A 17,740-nucleotide genomic window follows, 5' to 3' on the forward strand; every position below is an offset into this window, starting at 1 on the left:
TTACAACGTAGAGAACATCACCATTTTCCTAGTTTAGTGTGCTGTTTTGTGAATGTGAGAACAATTAACAAGCCTAATTCGTATTAGGCTGGCACCAGCCTTGGTATGCCTGTGTTTTTCCCAGGTTTCTCAGAGACCTTTCTTCCATGTTGGTGCAGGAAGTTAGCAACTGAGTTCAGGCAATGCCTTCTCTCCTTGGGCCAAGATGTAAGTAGGGCTGAAGGTAGAGATGACCGTAATTATAGTTAACATTTTTGAGCAGGTACTATGTACTGGGCTCAGTTTAAGACACTTTTCCTGGGTTAACTCAATCTCACAGTGTCTTATAAAGTGTCTTACAAAGTAGATGTGTTGCTCTCCCCATTATACATATCAAGAAATTGAGGCACAGATTGGTTCAGAGTCATTTACCTAGAATTGATACTTGCTGTACTGAGATTATCAAAGGAGAGTATACTGAGAATACCAAGGAGATAATACTGAGAACCAAAGATGATATTCGTGTGTGTGTGTGTGTGTGTGTGTGTGTGTGTGTGTGTGTGTGTGTGTAGTGAGGGGTACTTAACATTCTGGGGTTAGGAAGATGATAAATCAGAGGAAGGACATGTTAGAATTTAGCAAGCCAGAAACAGTTCTAATTCAGGGTTTCTGCAGGTCCACATCTTTTTACCCCCTGGAATTCAGTGAATTCTGCATTATAGTTAGCATCTTAACACAGGTGTATTCAAGCTAAGCTGGATCTATCAGGGAAATTCAAGTGACAAAGGAAACAGTATCTAATTGCATTCGACTTATAACTTAACTACAAGTGGCCAATTGATTCTACTGGTCCTGGAATTGTCCCAGAGCCTTTGCACTTTCTGGCTAATTGCATTTTCAAAATTGTGTTCGCACATCATTAGCACAGAAAACCTCTCCCTTTGGTAGTATTTGAAGTCTCCTGTCAAAACAACTGGAGCCTTACCACAATGTGTCATTAGTCTACATTCATGCTGCGTGACCCTCCAGTTTTCAAGGCAGTGAAAACAGGCTTTGAATTTGCCTCTTGCCTCCCTCATTTTAGCGTGGGAGCTCATTTAAGCATTTGTTGCCCAGCTCAAATGCTAAGAAAACTCTTGCCCACAGCTGTTGTATGTATTAGGCTACAGCTGGCCACTTGTGCATACATTCATTTTTGGGGAAGCTGCCAGTGGAATGGAAACTGGTGAGTGCCCTGAAAATCTGGCTTCAGAGAATTTGTCCTGGGAGAAGAGGATTGAAGAGCCTCTTGGCCCCGTCAATGTTGTTCACGATCGGAAATCTCTTCAACAGAGTGGTTCTAACATGGAGAATTTATTTTGAGCTGTTTTCTGGAAGTCTCGGCTAGATCATGAACCATGTGTAGAATTATTTCTCTGTCTAGCCAGGATCTTACCATCTCCCTTGATGTCCTCTGCCTTTTTTGATTAAAATTTAGTATTTGACTCTAAGAGGGAACCTACCTTGCAGTTTTTACAAAAACTGCTGAGGCTCCCCTGGGACTATTCCGTGGTGTCAGTCTTCTGTATTCCTCACTGCTGGGAAGACTGGGGAGGTTTACACGTGCTTCTGGGGTAGGGGGGAGGATCAGGATTCTCAGGTGGATAGTAGGAGGAGCCCCTCTGAAAGATGACCACTAAGTAAGTTTGCAACACAATGAAGGAAAGAAAGAACGGTGTTGAGTATCACCTCTGGCTGGGTCATCACCATTTCCAGCAATGCTGGAGAATGGACTTCTGGGAATTTGGGACATCCCAAGCTTCATGACTGAATAAGGGCTGGGGCTGGGCAACCTGCATCCGTTTCTCGATGGGCTGGGTCACATATCAGTGGGGGCATGTGTACCACTGAGCCTGAATAACCACTTAAGGAGACAAGGTGGAGTTGTCTTGGATCACAGATGACAAGAGCATTCCCTGGTGATGACACGGAGCTGTGTGCTTCCAAAGCATGCGAGCTCACCTGGGGCCCGCAGGTCTTTTACCTGGAGTAATCACTTCCTTGCTCGGTTTAGTGGTTGTCCCAGAGTTGAACGCACATAGTCTGGCCATGGCAAAGCTACAGCGTCAGTTGGCATGAGCAGATGTTCAGGTCTTATACAGAGGTGAGTATCCATTGAGGCCTTACTCTTAGTTTAAATAGAGACAGATGTCGAGAGCCTTCTGTAAAGGGATGGATGGTGTTGGCAATGTAGTGAACTCTTATGAGTCATGCTCTTGAGAGTTGGTCTTTCGGGTTTCTGCCTCGCTTTTCCTTATCCTCTCTTCCCATCCTCCTTCCCCTTTCTTGCACTTGCAGGTTTTAGCTTTTTGCCAGGCAGGTCAAGGCAACTGGATAAACAGTCACTCAGCTTTTGCTGAAAAAAGCTAGAAGAGCCATTGTTGGTAAGAAAAGGGGGAAGGCATGGGATTGATTTGTTTGTTTGTTTTGTTTTGTTTTGAGACAGGGTCTCGCTCTGTTGCCCAGGCTGGAGTGCAGTGGTGCAATCTTGGTTCACTGCAACCTCCACTTCCTGGACTCAAGCGATCCTCCCACCTGCCTCAGCCTCCCGAGTAGCTGGGACTACAGGTGTGCACCACCATGTGCGGCTGATTTTTTGTAGTTTTAGTAGAGAGGGGGTTTCACCTTGTTGCCCAGGCTGGTCTCAAACTCTTGACCTCAGGTGATCCACCCGCTTCAGCCTCCCAAAGTGCAGGGATTATAGGCATGAGCCACCATGACCTGCTGGGATTGAATATTTAGACAGAATCTGGTCAGGTGCTACCTGCAGCTGAGCCATGAGGTCGCCATGTAATAGTGGAAAGTGTACTTGGAAGGATAGGTTTCAACTTCCCATCTGCCACCAACCAGACTTGTGATTTCCTAAGCCACAGGCTGTTAATCAATGAGATGGCTTTGCCAAGTCCCTTCCTCTTCTGGAGCTCTGGGAATTACAAGATGCCTGGGATCATTTTTTCTCCTTTGTACCAAAGTCTGTCTTATGGAATAGGGATGTTACCTGTGTAGCTAAATTTCCCTGTCTTGTAGAGAAGCATTTCACCTCATTGCATTTTAGAGGAGAGTACTTAATAGCTGATTTTTTCACGCATACCAAACCTTCTTCCCAGAAGGACTGAGACATGAAAATGAATCCAAAAGTTTGGAAAATTCACGGACTCATCTTGTATAACTCAGTGGTTATCCTGAATAATCAACAATTGTCAAATTTTCTTTTGTCTTATATCAAGAGGGAAGCATATGGTCAGTGTCCCTGCCAAGGAGAAATGTGGGTTGATAACAGTATTTTCCTGTTTGTGTAGAGGATTTTTACCAATTGGCTCTAGGTCTTTCATGACCACCCGTGGATGTTAATAAGCAGGATAGCAGATAGCAAAGCTGTGGGAACCAGCAGTTATAGGGGTCTGCATCTGAGCTGCATTCGTGGTTTCTTTCTTTCCCTTAAGTCCCTCTAACTCCCAGGGGTCTATGCTCCATTTATAATGGAGTTGATCCCTAGAAGCTCACCCAGCATCTCCTGCTGCCATTCTACTCCCACCACCCTCTTTTATCCATGTCTTGCTATGCATCTCTTTTAGTTGCTCACTTAGTATTTCTTCATGATGAAGGTGAACTTTGAACAATTCTTAGAACTAAGTGAGGTTCGTGGAGATATGGGCACAGTGTCTGTCTGGGGCCTTGTGTAGGCCAGTATTAGTTTGTGGCATGGCTCATACTGCCCCCATTGCCTCTCAGCAAAGATAGGAGCCCAGAGCATTCATTTGTATGGTAATTCAGAATATCTGGCTAGTTTTTACATGTTTGAACCAGAATTAGCCATTTGTGAGACTAAAGGCCCCCAAATTGGTGAAACCGCCAAACCATGTATTACTTTGGCATCTTCTATATTAGACTCAGCCTCCCGTTCTTTTCCTTGGAGAACAATTAGGCTCCTTTCTTATGCATAAGACTTTGAGCTGTTCTGTCCAATATTGCAGTGAGTATCCTTCCTTGATGACTACCATTATTTAATTATTGTTTATGGAAATGCCTGTAGCTCTTTAGAGCAATTAAGATACTGATTTAAGAACAGACCTGTCTGTCCCGGAAATGTTCAACTTCAGAGCAGAAGCAGCTTTGGAAGTTCCCAATGTTTTAAAACTGGGAACTGATACCCCCAGTATCTTGGCAGTTGCCCTGAGCTGTCACTTGGCCCTGGGGCAGCAAGTAGCCTGCCCAAGCCTCCTAGCATCCCAGCTTTGAAAGGGCAAGGTAATTGGAGAGCTCAGTGGAGCTGTGGGCCCCACACACTTATTTAGCACAATGCAGAGTGAGAGGCTGCTTGTTTTCAAGAAGCGAATCTGATTAGAGGATGAGGATTCTTGCCTGCTCCTGGAACACGGGGCCGTGCTGGGTGAGTGGGTGAGGCGGTGCACTAGCTATCTTTTCAGTCACTCCATTATAAAAGAGACTTCTAAGCAGGCCTTTTATTTATTTATTTTTAAAGATATCAGCTATAAAGACCTAGTTATTCATTGTCACCCCCTACGTCTGGAACAATTAACTCATCTGCCTGCAGAATTTCCTGGAGTTCAGGGCAAGCTGATGAGGCTGAGGGTGCTGGGTTCTCAGCATGGCAGTGGTAGAATCTCAATCGCGAATTTGTCAATTCGTTAATTATCTTAGAGAAATAATAAGCTCTTTGAAGTGTTCCTTATTTCTTTTATATTTCTTGAACATTCCAAATCGCTTGCTCTCACGGAGGGCAGCTGAAGGTTTCCTGAGCAGCTCTGCTGGGTCTGTGCGGGTCCAGGTTTGAGCAGGACCTAGTCCAGGAGCTGTCGGGAGTGGCCGTGCCTTATGTGTATCCCGCTGCTACAAAGCCCTGGCTGGACCCACAGGAGCTCCTGTTTCCTTCTCCACGTGACGCTTGTCTTCTTTGCTCTCTCTTTCTGCTCCCAAGGATGTTAATGCAGGCGAGGGCAGTGAGTTTGCAGACAGTGGGATTGAAGGGGCCACTACTGACACGGACCTCCTGTCCAGGCGATCTAATGCCACCAACTCCAGCTACTCACCCACCACAGGCCGGGCCTTTGTGGGCAGCGACAGCGGCAGCAGCTCCACCGGGGATGCGGCTCGTCAGGGGGTGTACGAGAACTTCCGGCGGGAGCTGGAGATGAGCACCACCAACAGCGAGAGCCTGGAGGAGGCCGGCTCGGCGCACAGCGATGAGCAGAGCAGCGGCACCCTGAGCTCCCCAGGCCAGTCGGACATCCTGCTGACCGCCGCGCAGGGCACAGTGCGCAAGGCCGGCGCCCTGGCCGTCAAGAACTTCCTGGTGCACAAGAAGAACAAGAAGGTGGAGTCAGCCACCCGGAGGAAGTGGAAGCACTACTGGGTGTCCCTGAAAGGTGAGAGCGGGAGGGCCCTGACTGTGTGCCAAATGCACCAATAGATGTGCCCCGTTGTGCACATACTCACAGGATGGGTGGGTTTGTTGTTGTTATACAGAATTTGAAAATCATACTAATTTAAAACATTTATCATGATAAGAGCAGTTCACATGAAATCTACCCTCTTAACACATTTTAAAATGTGCAATATGGCATTATCGACTACAAGGGCAATGTTGTAAAGCAGATTTCTAGAATCTAGTCATCTGGGCTGGGCATAGTGGCTCACGCCTGTAATCCCAGCACTTTGGGAGGCTGAGGCAGGAGGTTCACTTGAGCCCAGGAGTTCAAGACCAGCCTGGGCAACATAGCAAGACACCAGCTCATAATAAACAAGCAAATAAACAAACAAATAAATAAGCTAGAACCTATTCGTGCAACTTAAGTGAAACTTTATGCCCCCTGATTAGTACCTCTCCCATCCCCACCCCTGCAAATGCTGTTTTATTTTCTTTTTTCACAGTTATGCTAGAGGAGCATCTCATGTCTAGTTTTGGCATATATGCAACTGGTTTGATGACAATTTCAAAGGATGAGTTCCAAAAAAAACAAATCTTTTTGGACTCATTCAGCTTTTTGTCTTTCAAAGTGACTGTTTTGGAGGGAAATTTATTAGCTTGAATTCTATGAAATTGCCATTTTTTAAGGTAAAAAATTGGTAGAATAATGTTAATTTCATAGGCCTCAACCCGATATTAATGGATTGTATAGACCGTCATGTTTATGAAAAAGTAAGTCACTATTTAATAGTCAAACTTTGTGTTTTTGACTGTGTATATATAGATACAGACATGCATGTGTAGATCACTTTATTTTCTGTTTATATAACCATGCTTGTATTTGTCGGTATTTGTTGTCATTTTGCACATTTTTGTGAAGTATATGTACGTATTGTTGCACGTATCTGCATACGTCCTGGTAGCCTAGAAAATGTAATATATTTGTGAGCTCTATATTTTAAAAAGAAAAACACTTCTCAAACACACAGAGTTTTCGTCTCAAGCTAGACTTGAAACAGGGTTAATACATGGCAGGCTAGGTTAGATAGGTCAACAGGATTGATGGAAGGGCACAAGAGGAAGAAGCCTGGGCTTATCAGTATCAAACTAGACCATTTGATACTGGATTTCACAGACTGTGGTTGGTTTGGGAACATTCAATCCTAGAGACATGGAGCAGCTTAGAGCTCTGCTCAGTGAGGTGAACACAAATGCCTATGCAGTGATGTGCAGGTGCAGGTCAACCCTTGCACAAGTAGGACTTGGGTTGGCCCAATTATTCTTGGTGCCAGCTGTTGCTCAGATGCCTGATGACACAGGAAGGGAGGATATTGGTCAGGATATAGGTTTTGCTGCATGTGCCAGAGACTCGCAATGCCAATCCCAATGCCATAAGCAAGACAGAACTTTATTTCCCTCCCACCTATCAAAAATAGACGATCTAAGGCTTGTGTGATAACTCTTTTCTATGAAGTCACTCAGAGGCCCTGGCTCCTTCTGAAGTTTTGTTGCTCAGCTATTCCTACAGCATTATCTTTTTCTTTTTTTTTTTTTTTTCTTTTTGAGACAGGGTCTCACTCTGTCTTCCAGGCTGGAATGCAGTGGCACAGTTATAGCTCACTGCAGCCACAAATTCCTGGGCTCAAGTGATCCTCCTGCTTCAGCCTCCCAAGTAGCTGGGACTACAGGCATGTGCCACCATGCCTGGCTAATGTTTTTATTTTTTGTTGAGACAGGGTCTTGCTATGTTGCCCCAGGCTGATCTCCAGCTTTTGGCCTCAAGCGATCCTCCTGCTTCGGTCTTCGGTTTACAGTTGCATTGGTGCCCGGCCTCCTAGAACATTATCTTTTGATGATTTTTTGCCGTAGTGGTCTTGCCTATGAGACATAGATGTGCATCGTATGGAAGCATCTTGGAGAACTGCAGTGTTCTTTCTCATGTGTGACGTGCCTTGGCTTAACTTGGAGGTGCTATAGGGTTATGTCTGAGGGGCCTGGATCACACCAGCTGCTCTGTTCTGGGGGAGTGAGAGGAGATGAGGGGAAAGGCTTCTTCCTCTTCCACTTCCCGCTTCTCCCCTAGATGGGCACACCACTGGATGCTGCAGCCTCTTATCCTTGGCAGCCCACCTTAGCATTCATTTTATTAATTAGTGCCAAGTTCTTAATAGCTTGATCCGAAGATCACCTTCATCACAGCCTCTTGAGGGTCTTTCTGGGTTGTACCCCATACCTGCTGAATCACAAGATTTGGAGGTAGGCCCTGGATGAGTTTGCTGGGGCTGCCATAGCAAAGCATCACAAAATGGATGATGGAAATAACAGAAATGTATCATCTCACAGTCCTGGAGGCTGGAAATCCAAGATCAAGGTGTTGGCAGGGTTGGTTTCTTCAGAGACTGCTCTCCTTGACTTGGAGATGGCTGTCTTCTTCCGGTGTCTTCACACAGTCTTCCCTTTACTTGTCTGTTCAAATTCCTTCTTCTTATAACGGCACCATTTATATTGGATCAGGGCCCACCCACGTGACCTCGTATTATCTTAATTACCTCTTTAAAGGCCCTATTTCCAAATATGATCATATTCTGAGCTAACTGGATTTAGGATGTTTGGAGGGCACAATTCAGCCTCCAACAGACCCTGACTTTGTGATTTAAACAAGCTTACCAGGGGATTCTCACTCTCAGGTTGACAGCAGCAATGTTAGTGGCGTAAAATAAAAATGATTAGTTAGCTTTTTTTACTTGGGACATATCAGAGGGGTTTATTTTGTTTCTGCCATTCCCTCAGAGAGTAAATGACACAGAAGTCAGGGTGCAGGTGTCCAGGAGCACAGCCCACAGGCCCTTTAGGGAAGGGAGTCTTTACTTTCTTGGTGACGCAGATCTGAGTGACACAACCTGTTGGAATTCAGGCCCATAACATGGAGCCACCGAGTTCTTTGCTTCATCCTGATGGGTTCCCAGGATTTGTTGACATCCTCAGGGCTTTGTCCTTGCTCAAAAGCAAGTCTTGCAGCTGACTTTTTCTTAGCAATGCTTGAATATTGGGAAATAAGAAGCAGAACACGTTGGAACTGTGGGATAGAGATTTTTATTTTCCCAAAGATTCTTTCCCACTAGGCAAAGTAATTGATTTTTTTTAAAAAAGATTTCATTTGGAATTAGTCTCTGGAGTGTTTCCATGGACAACGGAAGAAGGTACAGATTATGTTCCAGGGAAGATGAAGGTAAACAGACTTTCATCAGGGAGAACGTGGTTCTCAGATTTGCTGCTTTGCGTTCATCTTAAAATTGGAACAAGTTGATCATTGAGTAAAAGCTGATTTTAATCACCTTTGGTGGTGCTTTGTTGTGGATGATTCTAAATCAAAGTTGAAAAAATATACGAACAATTACCTGATAGGACCATACAACATTCAATAGGTGCATGTGTTAGATTTGTGAGTGTCCCCTAATTCATTATCCACAGGCTTCTTTCTCTCTTCTTAACCTATGCTAACGTGTGTTGCTCCTTTTATGTTAGGAATGTACTTTTCATTAGTGTTGAATTAGTCGTAAAAACTATTTAGAGCAGGGTTTCTCAAAAGTGACACTGTTGACATTTTCTGGATAATTATTTGTTGTGAGGGCTGTCCTGGGCATTATAGATGCTTAACAGCTTCTTTAGGCTCTGTCCACTAGATGCCAATAGCACCTTCCCCTAAGTTGTGACAACCAGAAAGGTCACCAGACATTGCCAAGTTTGCCCCATCATAAGAACCTCTGACTTAGAGGAAAACGGTTTCCCCCTCCCATTTTTGTTATTTCTTTAGCTCTCTAATCTGTGCTAGCCTAAGGCATGGAAATAGGAGGTACAGATGATTCTGCTTTTTGATATAAGTGTTCGCGAAAAGCCTTGAGATCCTCAAAATAATTGGGATTTGAGAAAAATAGAGTTGGGGCAGACTACTCTACAGGAATGTATTTAAATTATACCATGCAACTTTTAAACCCCAAACTAAAAAAAATTAGCTTGGTGTGGTGCCTCACTCCTGTAATCCCAGCACTACAGGAGGCTGAGGCAGGAGGATCACTTGAGGCCAGGAATTTGAGACCAACCTGGGTAACATAGTGAGACCTTGTCTTTCCAAAAAAATACACAAATTAGCCAGGTATGGTGGTATATGCATGTAGTTCCAGCTACTTTGGAGGCTGAAGCAGGAGGATCACTTGAGCCCAGGAGTTCAAGCCTGCCGTGAGCTATGATTGTGCCACTGTGCTCCAGCCTGAGCAACAGTGGGACCCCATATCTACAAAAATAATGGTAATAAAAAATAAAAATAACCGTGCAGAACGCCACTAAAATTTTTTAACAATAAGCAACATAAAACTTTATGTTTCATTTTTATTTTTTTGTGAAAGGGTCTTGCTCTGTTGCCCAGGCTGGAGTGCAGTGGCATGATCATGGCTCACTGCAGCTTCAACCTCCTGGGCTCAAACAATCCTCCCAGCCACCTGAGTCGCTGGATCCGCAGGCATGTCTGGCTAATTTTTTTTTATTTTTGGTAGAGATGAGGCCTCACTATATTGCCCACGCTGGTGTCGAACTCCTGGGCTCAAGTAATCCTTCCATCTTGACCTCCCAAAGTGCTGGGATTACAGGCGTAAGCCACTGTGCCTGGCAAACTTTATCTTTCAAAAAAGCATTAGCATAGGGCTTTACCTTTGAAAAAACAAGCAACTGTAACTTGAATGGGTAGAAGGAATAATTGAGACTGCTGAATTATGGAGACAAGGACCACAAGTATGAAATCATGATGCTCAGCAGCACCATGCAATAAGGACTCGTAAGCAGAGCCCATGGTCAAACTGTGCCAATAGAAAAAATGTGAAATGAATGGGCAGGGCATATCAATATGCTACATTCATCTGTGTGGAGGGACGTAGAGTTCAACAGCTGTTCTGTGGTAATGTGAAATATTATAGGCTAGGAAAAGTTGCCCTTGAACCAGTGTGACCTTTCCATTGATCTGCATCATTCTACACTACTAATCACATATAAGCAAATTTGCTTTACAGATTCCCATTGTAGCTGAATAGATTGAACTTTCAAGGGTTGTGCAGTTCACAGGAAGTGTGGCACTTGTTTGTGGTAAGGAAAATGATGAAAATGGACGGACAGCTTATGTTGAAGCTGAGGAAGAGTCATAAAGTTATATACCCTGGCTTCCCCTGAAATTGATTTCAGTTAGTTCAGAGTAAGTGTTCAGCTAATAATTGCTATTAAAGTGAGCCTCAAGTTTAGATGATAATGGAGGGAATCTATGGAAGCAGCCATCTTGCCACAAGTCTATAAAATATTCTGTTGCTACCGTCTTGTTAGTTTCACAGTGCAATTATGCATGGACCAGGACTCCAGCTTCTCCAAGGCCTCTGTATGTGTGCCATAGATTTCCTCTTTCAGTAGGAACAAGGGCATGGTTGGCTTCTAGAAAAAAAAAAATTATAGATGTGAGACCAAAAATGTGTCATTGTTTTTCTTATCCTTAAAGTACTTAATGCTGGTATTATATATTGTTTTATCCAAGGGCATGGTCTGGAAACTAAATACATTTTCTAGATTTTTCTGGTTGCATATCATATGAGACATATTTGAATGGGCTTTAATCAGACGGTAGTGACTTCTAATCCTCACATAGTGCCAGGCAAAGTTCTGGCCTGGAGGACCATGTTTGTATTCGCCTCGGAACAGAGGAGTCACAAGACCCTATGTCTGTGAGGAGACCTGTAATGAATCATTCTAAAACCCAAAGGAAGGGTTTGGGAGAACTTGAGGGCATGCAGGAAGGAATCCCGGGCAGGCTGAGAAGCTGCAATTTAAGATCTTTGTCCTTCTTTAGGCCCATCCAAGACTTGAGTCCAAGCCTGGCTCCATTCTCTTTACTTCCTGGGTTCCACGTGCTTTGATTTTCAGCCTCTGACAGGGTGCACGTGTTAGGTTCCACTATGGGTTCTTTTGTTTCCCAAGCACTGAATACTCATGCACACCCCTGTTCTGTTTCCTCAGGATGCACGCTATTTTTCTACGAGAGCGACGGCAGGTCTGGGATAGACCACAACAGCATTCCCAAACACGCCGTCTGGGTGGAGAACAGCATTGTGCAGGCGGTGCCTGAGCACCCCAAGAAGGACTTTGTCTTCTGCCTCAGCAATTCCCTGGGTGATGCCTTCCTTTTTCAGGTTTGTTGGGCACTTCCTTTGCAGGGCATTTCAAACCTCTGAACTGGCTACCGTCTTTTCTTGCCTAGGTACCCAGTCTCCCTCCACTGCTTTTTTTTTTTTTTTTTCAGTGGTGAGATTAATCTGTTGCTCATTATAAAAACAAAAACAGTGAATGACAAAATGAACATTTATACTAAATTCCAGGAATAGGTACATTCAGAAGTTTTCCAAGTGAAGGCTAAGGAGGGCTATGAGTTGGATGTGAGAAACTTGCTCTGTTTGTCATAAGTAGGATATCTTTGTGTGGTCTCAGTACCATTTCTGTTGCATTTAAGAAAGGGATCATGAATTTCTTCCTTTAGACATGATTTGAGCTGTCAAAAATTTTTATTTATAATATGTTCTTTTCTAATATTAATCATAAAGTAAAATAATGACATCTCAGAAATGACTGGCATCACCTAAACAGTTTCTCTTCCTCATCTGATCAGAACTTTCTCCTCAGCATCCTTGAATTTCAACATTTTTTTTAAAAAGGTACTTCTCTGCTAACTGCTTCAGGATTAACATTTTCTTTGATAGGGAATCTTTTGAGTTTGGAATAGTTGTAATATACTCTGCAAGAACTTTTTTATGTTATGTAGGAAGGCTTTCTTTATTGATTCCATTGAAGAATTAATTTCTCAAACCTTTACTCTGTGCTTCCTATGTGCTCTGCATAGTGCTATTGAGAATACTAAGAAGATTTTGACAGTTCGTCTTTTTTTTTGAGATGAAGCCTTGCTTTGTCACCCATGCTGGAGTGTAGTGGCATGATCTCAGCTCACTGCAATCTCTGCCTCCCAGGTTCAAGCAATTCTCCTGTCTCAGCCTCTTGAGTAGCTGGGACTATAGGCACCTGCTGCCACGCCTGGCTAATTTTTGTATTTTCGGTAGATATGGGGTTTCACCATATTGGTCAGGCTGGTCTCGAACTCCTGATCTCAGGTGATCCACCCACCTCGGCCTACCAAAGTGCTGGGATTACAGGTGTGAGCCGCTGCACCCAGCTGACAGTTCATCTTCTTAAAAGTGTTTGCATATAACGGAGGGGACAGACATAGCAAGTCTTTATAATGTGGTAAAGCCTACCAATGACTTATTAAAGAAGAGCACGTATAAGTGGCGTGACAAGGACAGTAAGAATATAACATGCAAGGAGGGGGCTGGAACAAAGGTATAGAGGAAAGAAATCATTTATTTCACCAAGTTTCTGGCTTTGGCTTCAGAAGCTGTTTCTATTTGGACAATTAAAGTAAGAAATATAAAGTGCTAATTTTGATTATATAAAGACAAAGCATCTGTGTTTTCTTTTTTAAAAATCTGTGATGTAAAACACAGAAAGAAGAGTGCACACAACATAAGTGTACTGCTCAGTGAGCTATCATAAAGTAAATTATGCAACCACCAACCAGGACAAGAAATAGAAGTTTCAGGCACCTAAGCCACCTCCCCCAACCCCACCCCACTCACAAATGCAGCCTACTAGTTGAATTGAGTATGTCTTTTATTATCTAAGTCAGGACACTTTTATTTATCTGGGAATGACTTAATTTCCCTTTCATTTTTGAAGGACAGTTTTGCTGGATATAGAATTCTTAATTGACCATCTTATTTCACTGCTTTGAAAATCCCACTGCTTTCTGGCCTTCATGGTGTTTGATGAAAAATCAGCTGTTTATCCTGTGAGGCTCCCTTGCTGATTTGAAGATCATGACTTTGTCTTTAAACAGTTTGCGTATTATGTGTCTAGGTATCATTCTCTTTGAGTTTACTTTACGTGGAATTTATTGTCTTTCAGATATGTATCTTTTAATATTTTTAAATTTTAAAAATTGTTGTGGGTACTAGTAGCCACAAAATAAAATGTGTATATATTTATGGGGTAGTGTCTTTTGGATCTGTACATTTGTGTGCATGTGTTTGTGTATTTAAATCACATTTGGAAATTTTTTAGCTATTATTTCTTCAAATAGTCTTCTTGCTCATTTATCTTGCTCCACTTGTTTGGTGACTCCTGTTCTGTTTACATTAGTATGCTTGATGAAGTCCCACAAGCCTCTGAGACTCTGTTCATTTTTTTTTTCATTCTATCCCTTAATCTCACTTGATCTGTCATAAGTTCACTGGTTCTTTTTTCTTCCAACTCAAATCTTCTGTTGAGCTCTTCTGGTTATTTTTTTTATATTTATATATATGTATATAAAATATACATATATATATATATTTTTTTTTTTTTTTTTTTTGAGATGGAGTTTTGCTTTTGTTGCCCAGGCTGGAGTGCAATGGCATGATCTCAGCTCACCACAACCTCTGCCTCCCAGGTTCAAGCAATTCTCCTGCCTCAGCCTCCCAAGTAGCTAGGATTACAGGAATGTGCCACCAAGCCCAGCAAATTTTGTATTTTTTTTTCTAGTAGAGGTGGGGTTTCTCCATGTTAGTCAGGCTGGTGTCAAACTCCTGACCTCAGGTAATCCACCTGCCTTGGCCTCCCAAAGTGCTGTGATTACAGGTCTGAGCCACTGCACCTGGCCATTTTTTCTTTTCTTTTCTTTTCTTTTTTTTTTTTTTTTTTTAGACAGTCTTGTTCTGTCCCCCAGGCTGCAGTGCAGTGGTGCACTGATTTTGGATCTGACTTTTCTGAAACAGTTTCTGTTGACTACTATAATGTCAATAGAAGCAGTCCTCCCATTTTGGTCTCCCAACCCACTTTATTGTTGTTTATTGTTTATTTGCATGTCTCATAAATTGCCAAGTCTCTGCTCAGCAAGTTTAGTAGTCAGCTAATTATTAGAAAGAGATTTCCTTAAATGTACAGAAGCAATAAGTTTCCTAGTCTTTCCTAAGAACAGAAGTTTGCAAGTTCAAGCATATCATCAATACTCAGGCAACTAGCTTCCATCTCTGCCTTAGCCTTCATCTCTGCGTTCACTGAGCAGTAGGGTCAGTAGTGCACTGATCACAGCTCACTGCAGCCTCAGCCTCCTGGGCTGAGCAGTCCTTCCAGCTCAGCCTCCTGAATAGCTGGGGCTACAGGTGTGCACCACCACAGCCAGCTAATTTTTTCTATTTTTTGTAGAGATGGGGGTGTCACTTTATTGCCCAGGGTGGTCTCAAACCTCTGGCCTCAAGTGATCTTCCTGCCTCAGCCTCCTAAAGTGCTGGGATTACAGGCATGAGCCACTGTGCCTGGCCTGGTTCTTTCAAACAAAAATTATATTTCTTTATTGATATTCTCTAATGTGATATTAGTCTCATACTTTATTTCTTTAGACATGGTTTATTTTAGTTCTTTGAATACGTTCAAAATAGTTGCTTGAAATCTTTGTCTAGTATACTCAACATGGGACTTTTCTGAGACAGTTTCTATTGACTACTTCTTTTTCTATATATGGGCCATACTTTATTTAATTGTTTTAGAGATGGGGTCTTGCTCTACTACCCAGGCTGGAGTACAGTGGTGCAATCATAGCTCACTGTAACCTTGAACTCCTAGACTCAAGCAATCGTCCCACCTCAGCCTCTCAAGTAGCTGAGACTACAGGTGTACACCACCACACCTGACTGATTTTTTAAAAATATTTTTTAAAGACAGAATCTTGCTATGTTGCCCAGGCTGGTCTCAAACTCTTGGCCTCAAGCAGTCCTCTCATTTTGGTCTCCCAACCCACTGGGATGATAGGCATGAATCACCATTCCTGGCCCATACTTTATTGTTGTGTATTGTTTATTTGCATGCCTCATACTTTTTTGGTTTAAATTGTACATTTAAAATAATATAAATGTGGCAGCTCTGAAAGCAGATCCACCTCCCAGCCTCCAGGATTTGCTATTGTTGTTGATTATTGGTGGTGATAGTGCTTCTTTTGTTTAGTGACTTTCTTAAAATCTGTAAAATATTTAGGCTTTGTTATGTGTGCCCACTGAAGTCTCTGCTCAGCTAGTTTAGTAGTCAGTGAATTATTAGAGATTTCCTTAAATGTACAGAAGCAATAAGTTTCCAATCTTTCCTAAGAACAGAAGTTTGCAAGTTCAAGCACATGATCAACGCTCAGGCAACTAGCTTTCATCTCTGCCTTAGCCTTCATCTCTGCTTTCACCAAGCTGTAGGGTCAGTCATAGGGTGAGCTTAGGAACTTCTTGGGACTATCTGGGCTTGTGGACAGCCTTATACATATTTGTGACTATATTAGTCAATTCTCACACCACTAATAAAGACATACCCAGGACTGGGTAATTTATAAGGAAAAGAGGTTTAATGGACTCACAGTTCCACATGGCTGGGGAGGCCTCACCGTCATGGCAGAAGGCAAAGGAGGAGCAAAGTCTTCTTACATGGCAGCAGACAAGAGATAGCATGTGCAGGGGAACTCCCCTTTATAAAACCATCAGATTTCATGAGACTTACTATCACGAGAACAGCATGGAAAGACCTGCACCCATGATTTGATTACCTACCACTGGGTCCCTTCCACAACACGTGGGAATTATGGGCATTACAATTGAAGATGAGATTTGGGTGGGGACACAGCCAAACCATATCAGTGACCTTCCAGATTCCAAGGACCGTGTCATAGCTTTTCAGAGCCTTTTGTGGAAATCGTATTCCCCAACTTTTCCTCAAGTTTCTTGGTCAACTTCTTACTTGTTCGACTGTTATCACTGCTTCAGGTGACTGCAGTGTTAAACAATTGTCATTAATTGTTTTTCACAAGCACCCCCTGGAGTGAAGAGTGTTTGCATGAATGAGGTCTGAGTCAGGTCAAATAGCAACAAGCTCGTGAAGAGGTTTTTCTGGGACCTGCTAGACAGGTTGCTTAGCGATGTTTCTCTGAGAAAGGTGTTTTGGGGAAGATGTAGAGATCTACATTGGAATGCCATGTTTAGTTCCATGTGTCAGACTTGAGGAAGGTTGTTCCCTCCTGTGGTGCTACACAGCTGGTTTTCATGTGATTGTATAGATGAGGAGACAAAGATGGAAATAGAGCAATTTAAAATATCACAAAACTTGCTGTTTTTACTGAGGTTCAGCCATTTGTCTTTAATAAATGCAGCTCAGATTGTTGCAGAACTTAATTAATCTAATTTCTGGAATTGTGAAAAAGTTGATTTTGACCATTTTTTTACCACTGTTCTTGTTGCTTTTGTGAAGGAATGGCTCTTTGGAAGTTCTTAACCCTCCTACCCCACCCCAACCCCCTTTGATGTTGATGGCATTCACCAGGACACTTTAGAGAGTAGACACTATTAACAGTTATGCCAGTATACCAGGTACAAGCGAGGACAGTCCCAGGCCAACTGGAACATATAGCAACCATTCCATAGGTACATTTGAGTTGTTCCCAGGTGTTAAGGATCACAAGCAATGTTGTTGTGAGCACTCTTGTACCTGTTCTCAGGTTGTGTTTGTCTACATTTCTGTTGGACAAACACATATACCTAGGAGTGGCATTGCAGGGTCATGGGTTAGGCACATATTCAGGATATGCCAAACAGTTTTCAAAATGATTAATGTAATTTATACTCTCATTAGCAGCCTAGGAGAATTCTAGTTATTCCTCATCTTTGCAAACTTGATATTCAGATTTTTAAAAATCCTTCTTAAGATATTAATATGAAATTGAGCACATATTCATGCGCTTAATGACCATTTCAATATCATCTTTTGTGAAGTGCTTATTTTACTCCCTTGTCCATTTTTTTTCCATCAGAGTTTCTTTGTTAATGATTTATGGCAGCTCTTTGTGTATTTTATATATCATTGCTGTTGATTATATTCATTGCAAGTATCTTTTTCTACTCTGTAGCTTGCTTTTTACTCTCTTAAAGGTGTCGTTTGCTGCAGTGAAACTTAATTGTAACCCATTCTCACTTCTTAAGCCTTCCTTAATGGGTAATGCTTTGAGTATCTTATTTTTTAAATCTACATGCTATAATGTCATGAAAATTTTCTTGTATATATGTTATAAATAATTGTTTTGGCTGGGCATGGTGGCTCATGCCTGTAATCTCAGCACTTTGGGGGGCCAAGGCAGGCAGATCACTGAGCCCA

The 17,740-nt window shown here is 42.6% G+C and overlaps 1 protein-coding gene across 12 annotated transcripts in view; it reads left to right on the plus strand.

Annotated features, from left to right (window-relative positions):
- The window catches only part of TIAM1 (TIAM Rac1 associated GEF 1), a 458,079-nt gene that overhangs the window by 306,355 nt on the left and 133,984 nt on the right, over nt 1-17,740 (plus strand). For all 12 annotated transcript variants that reach the window (XM_055279454.2, XM_055279461.2, XM_055279452.2 and 9 more), the window contains 2 exons: nt 4,958-5,405; nt 11,495-11,667. In XM_055279454.2, the coding sequence (XP_055135429.2) occupies nt 4,958-5,405; nt 11,495-11,667 (621 nt within the window). The remainder of the gene's footprint in view (nt 1-4,957; nt 5,406-11,494; nt 11,668-17,740) is intronic.

This window comes from Symphalangus syndactylus, chromosome 5 (assembly GCF_028878055.3).
Source record: "Symphalangus syndactylus isolate Jambi chromosome 5, NHGRI_mSymSyn1-v2.1_pri, whole genome shotgun sequence".
In the NCBI taxonomy this organism is placed as follows: domain Eukaryota; kingdom Metazoa; phylum Chordata; class Mammalia; order Primates; family Hylobatidae; genus Symphalangus; species Symphalangus syndactylus.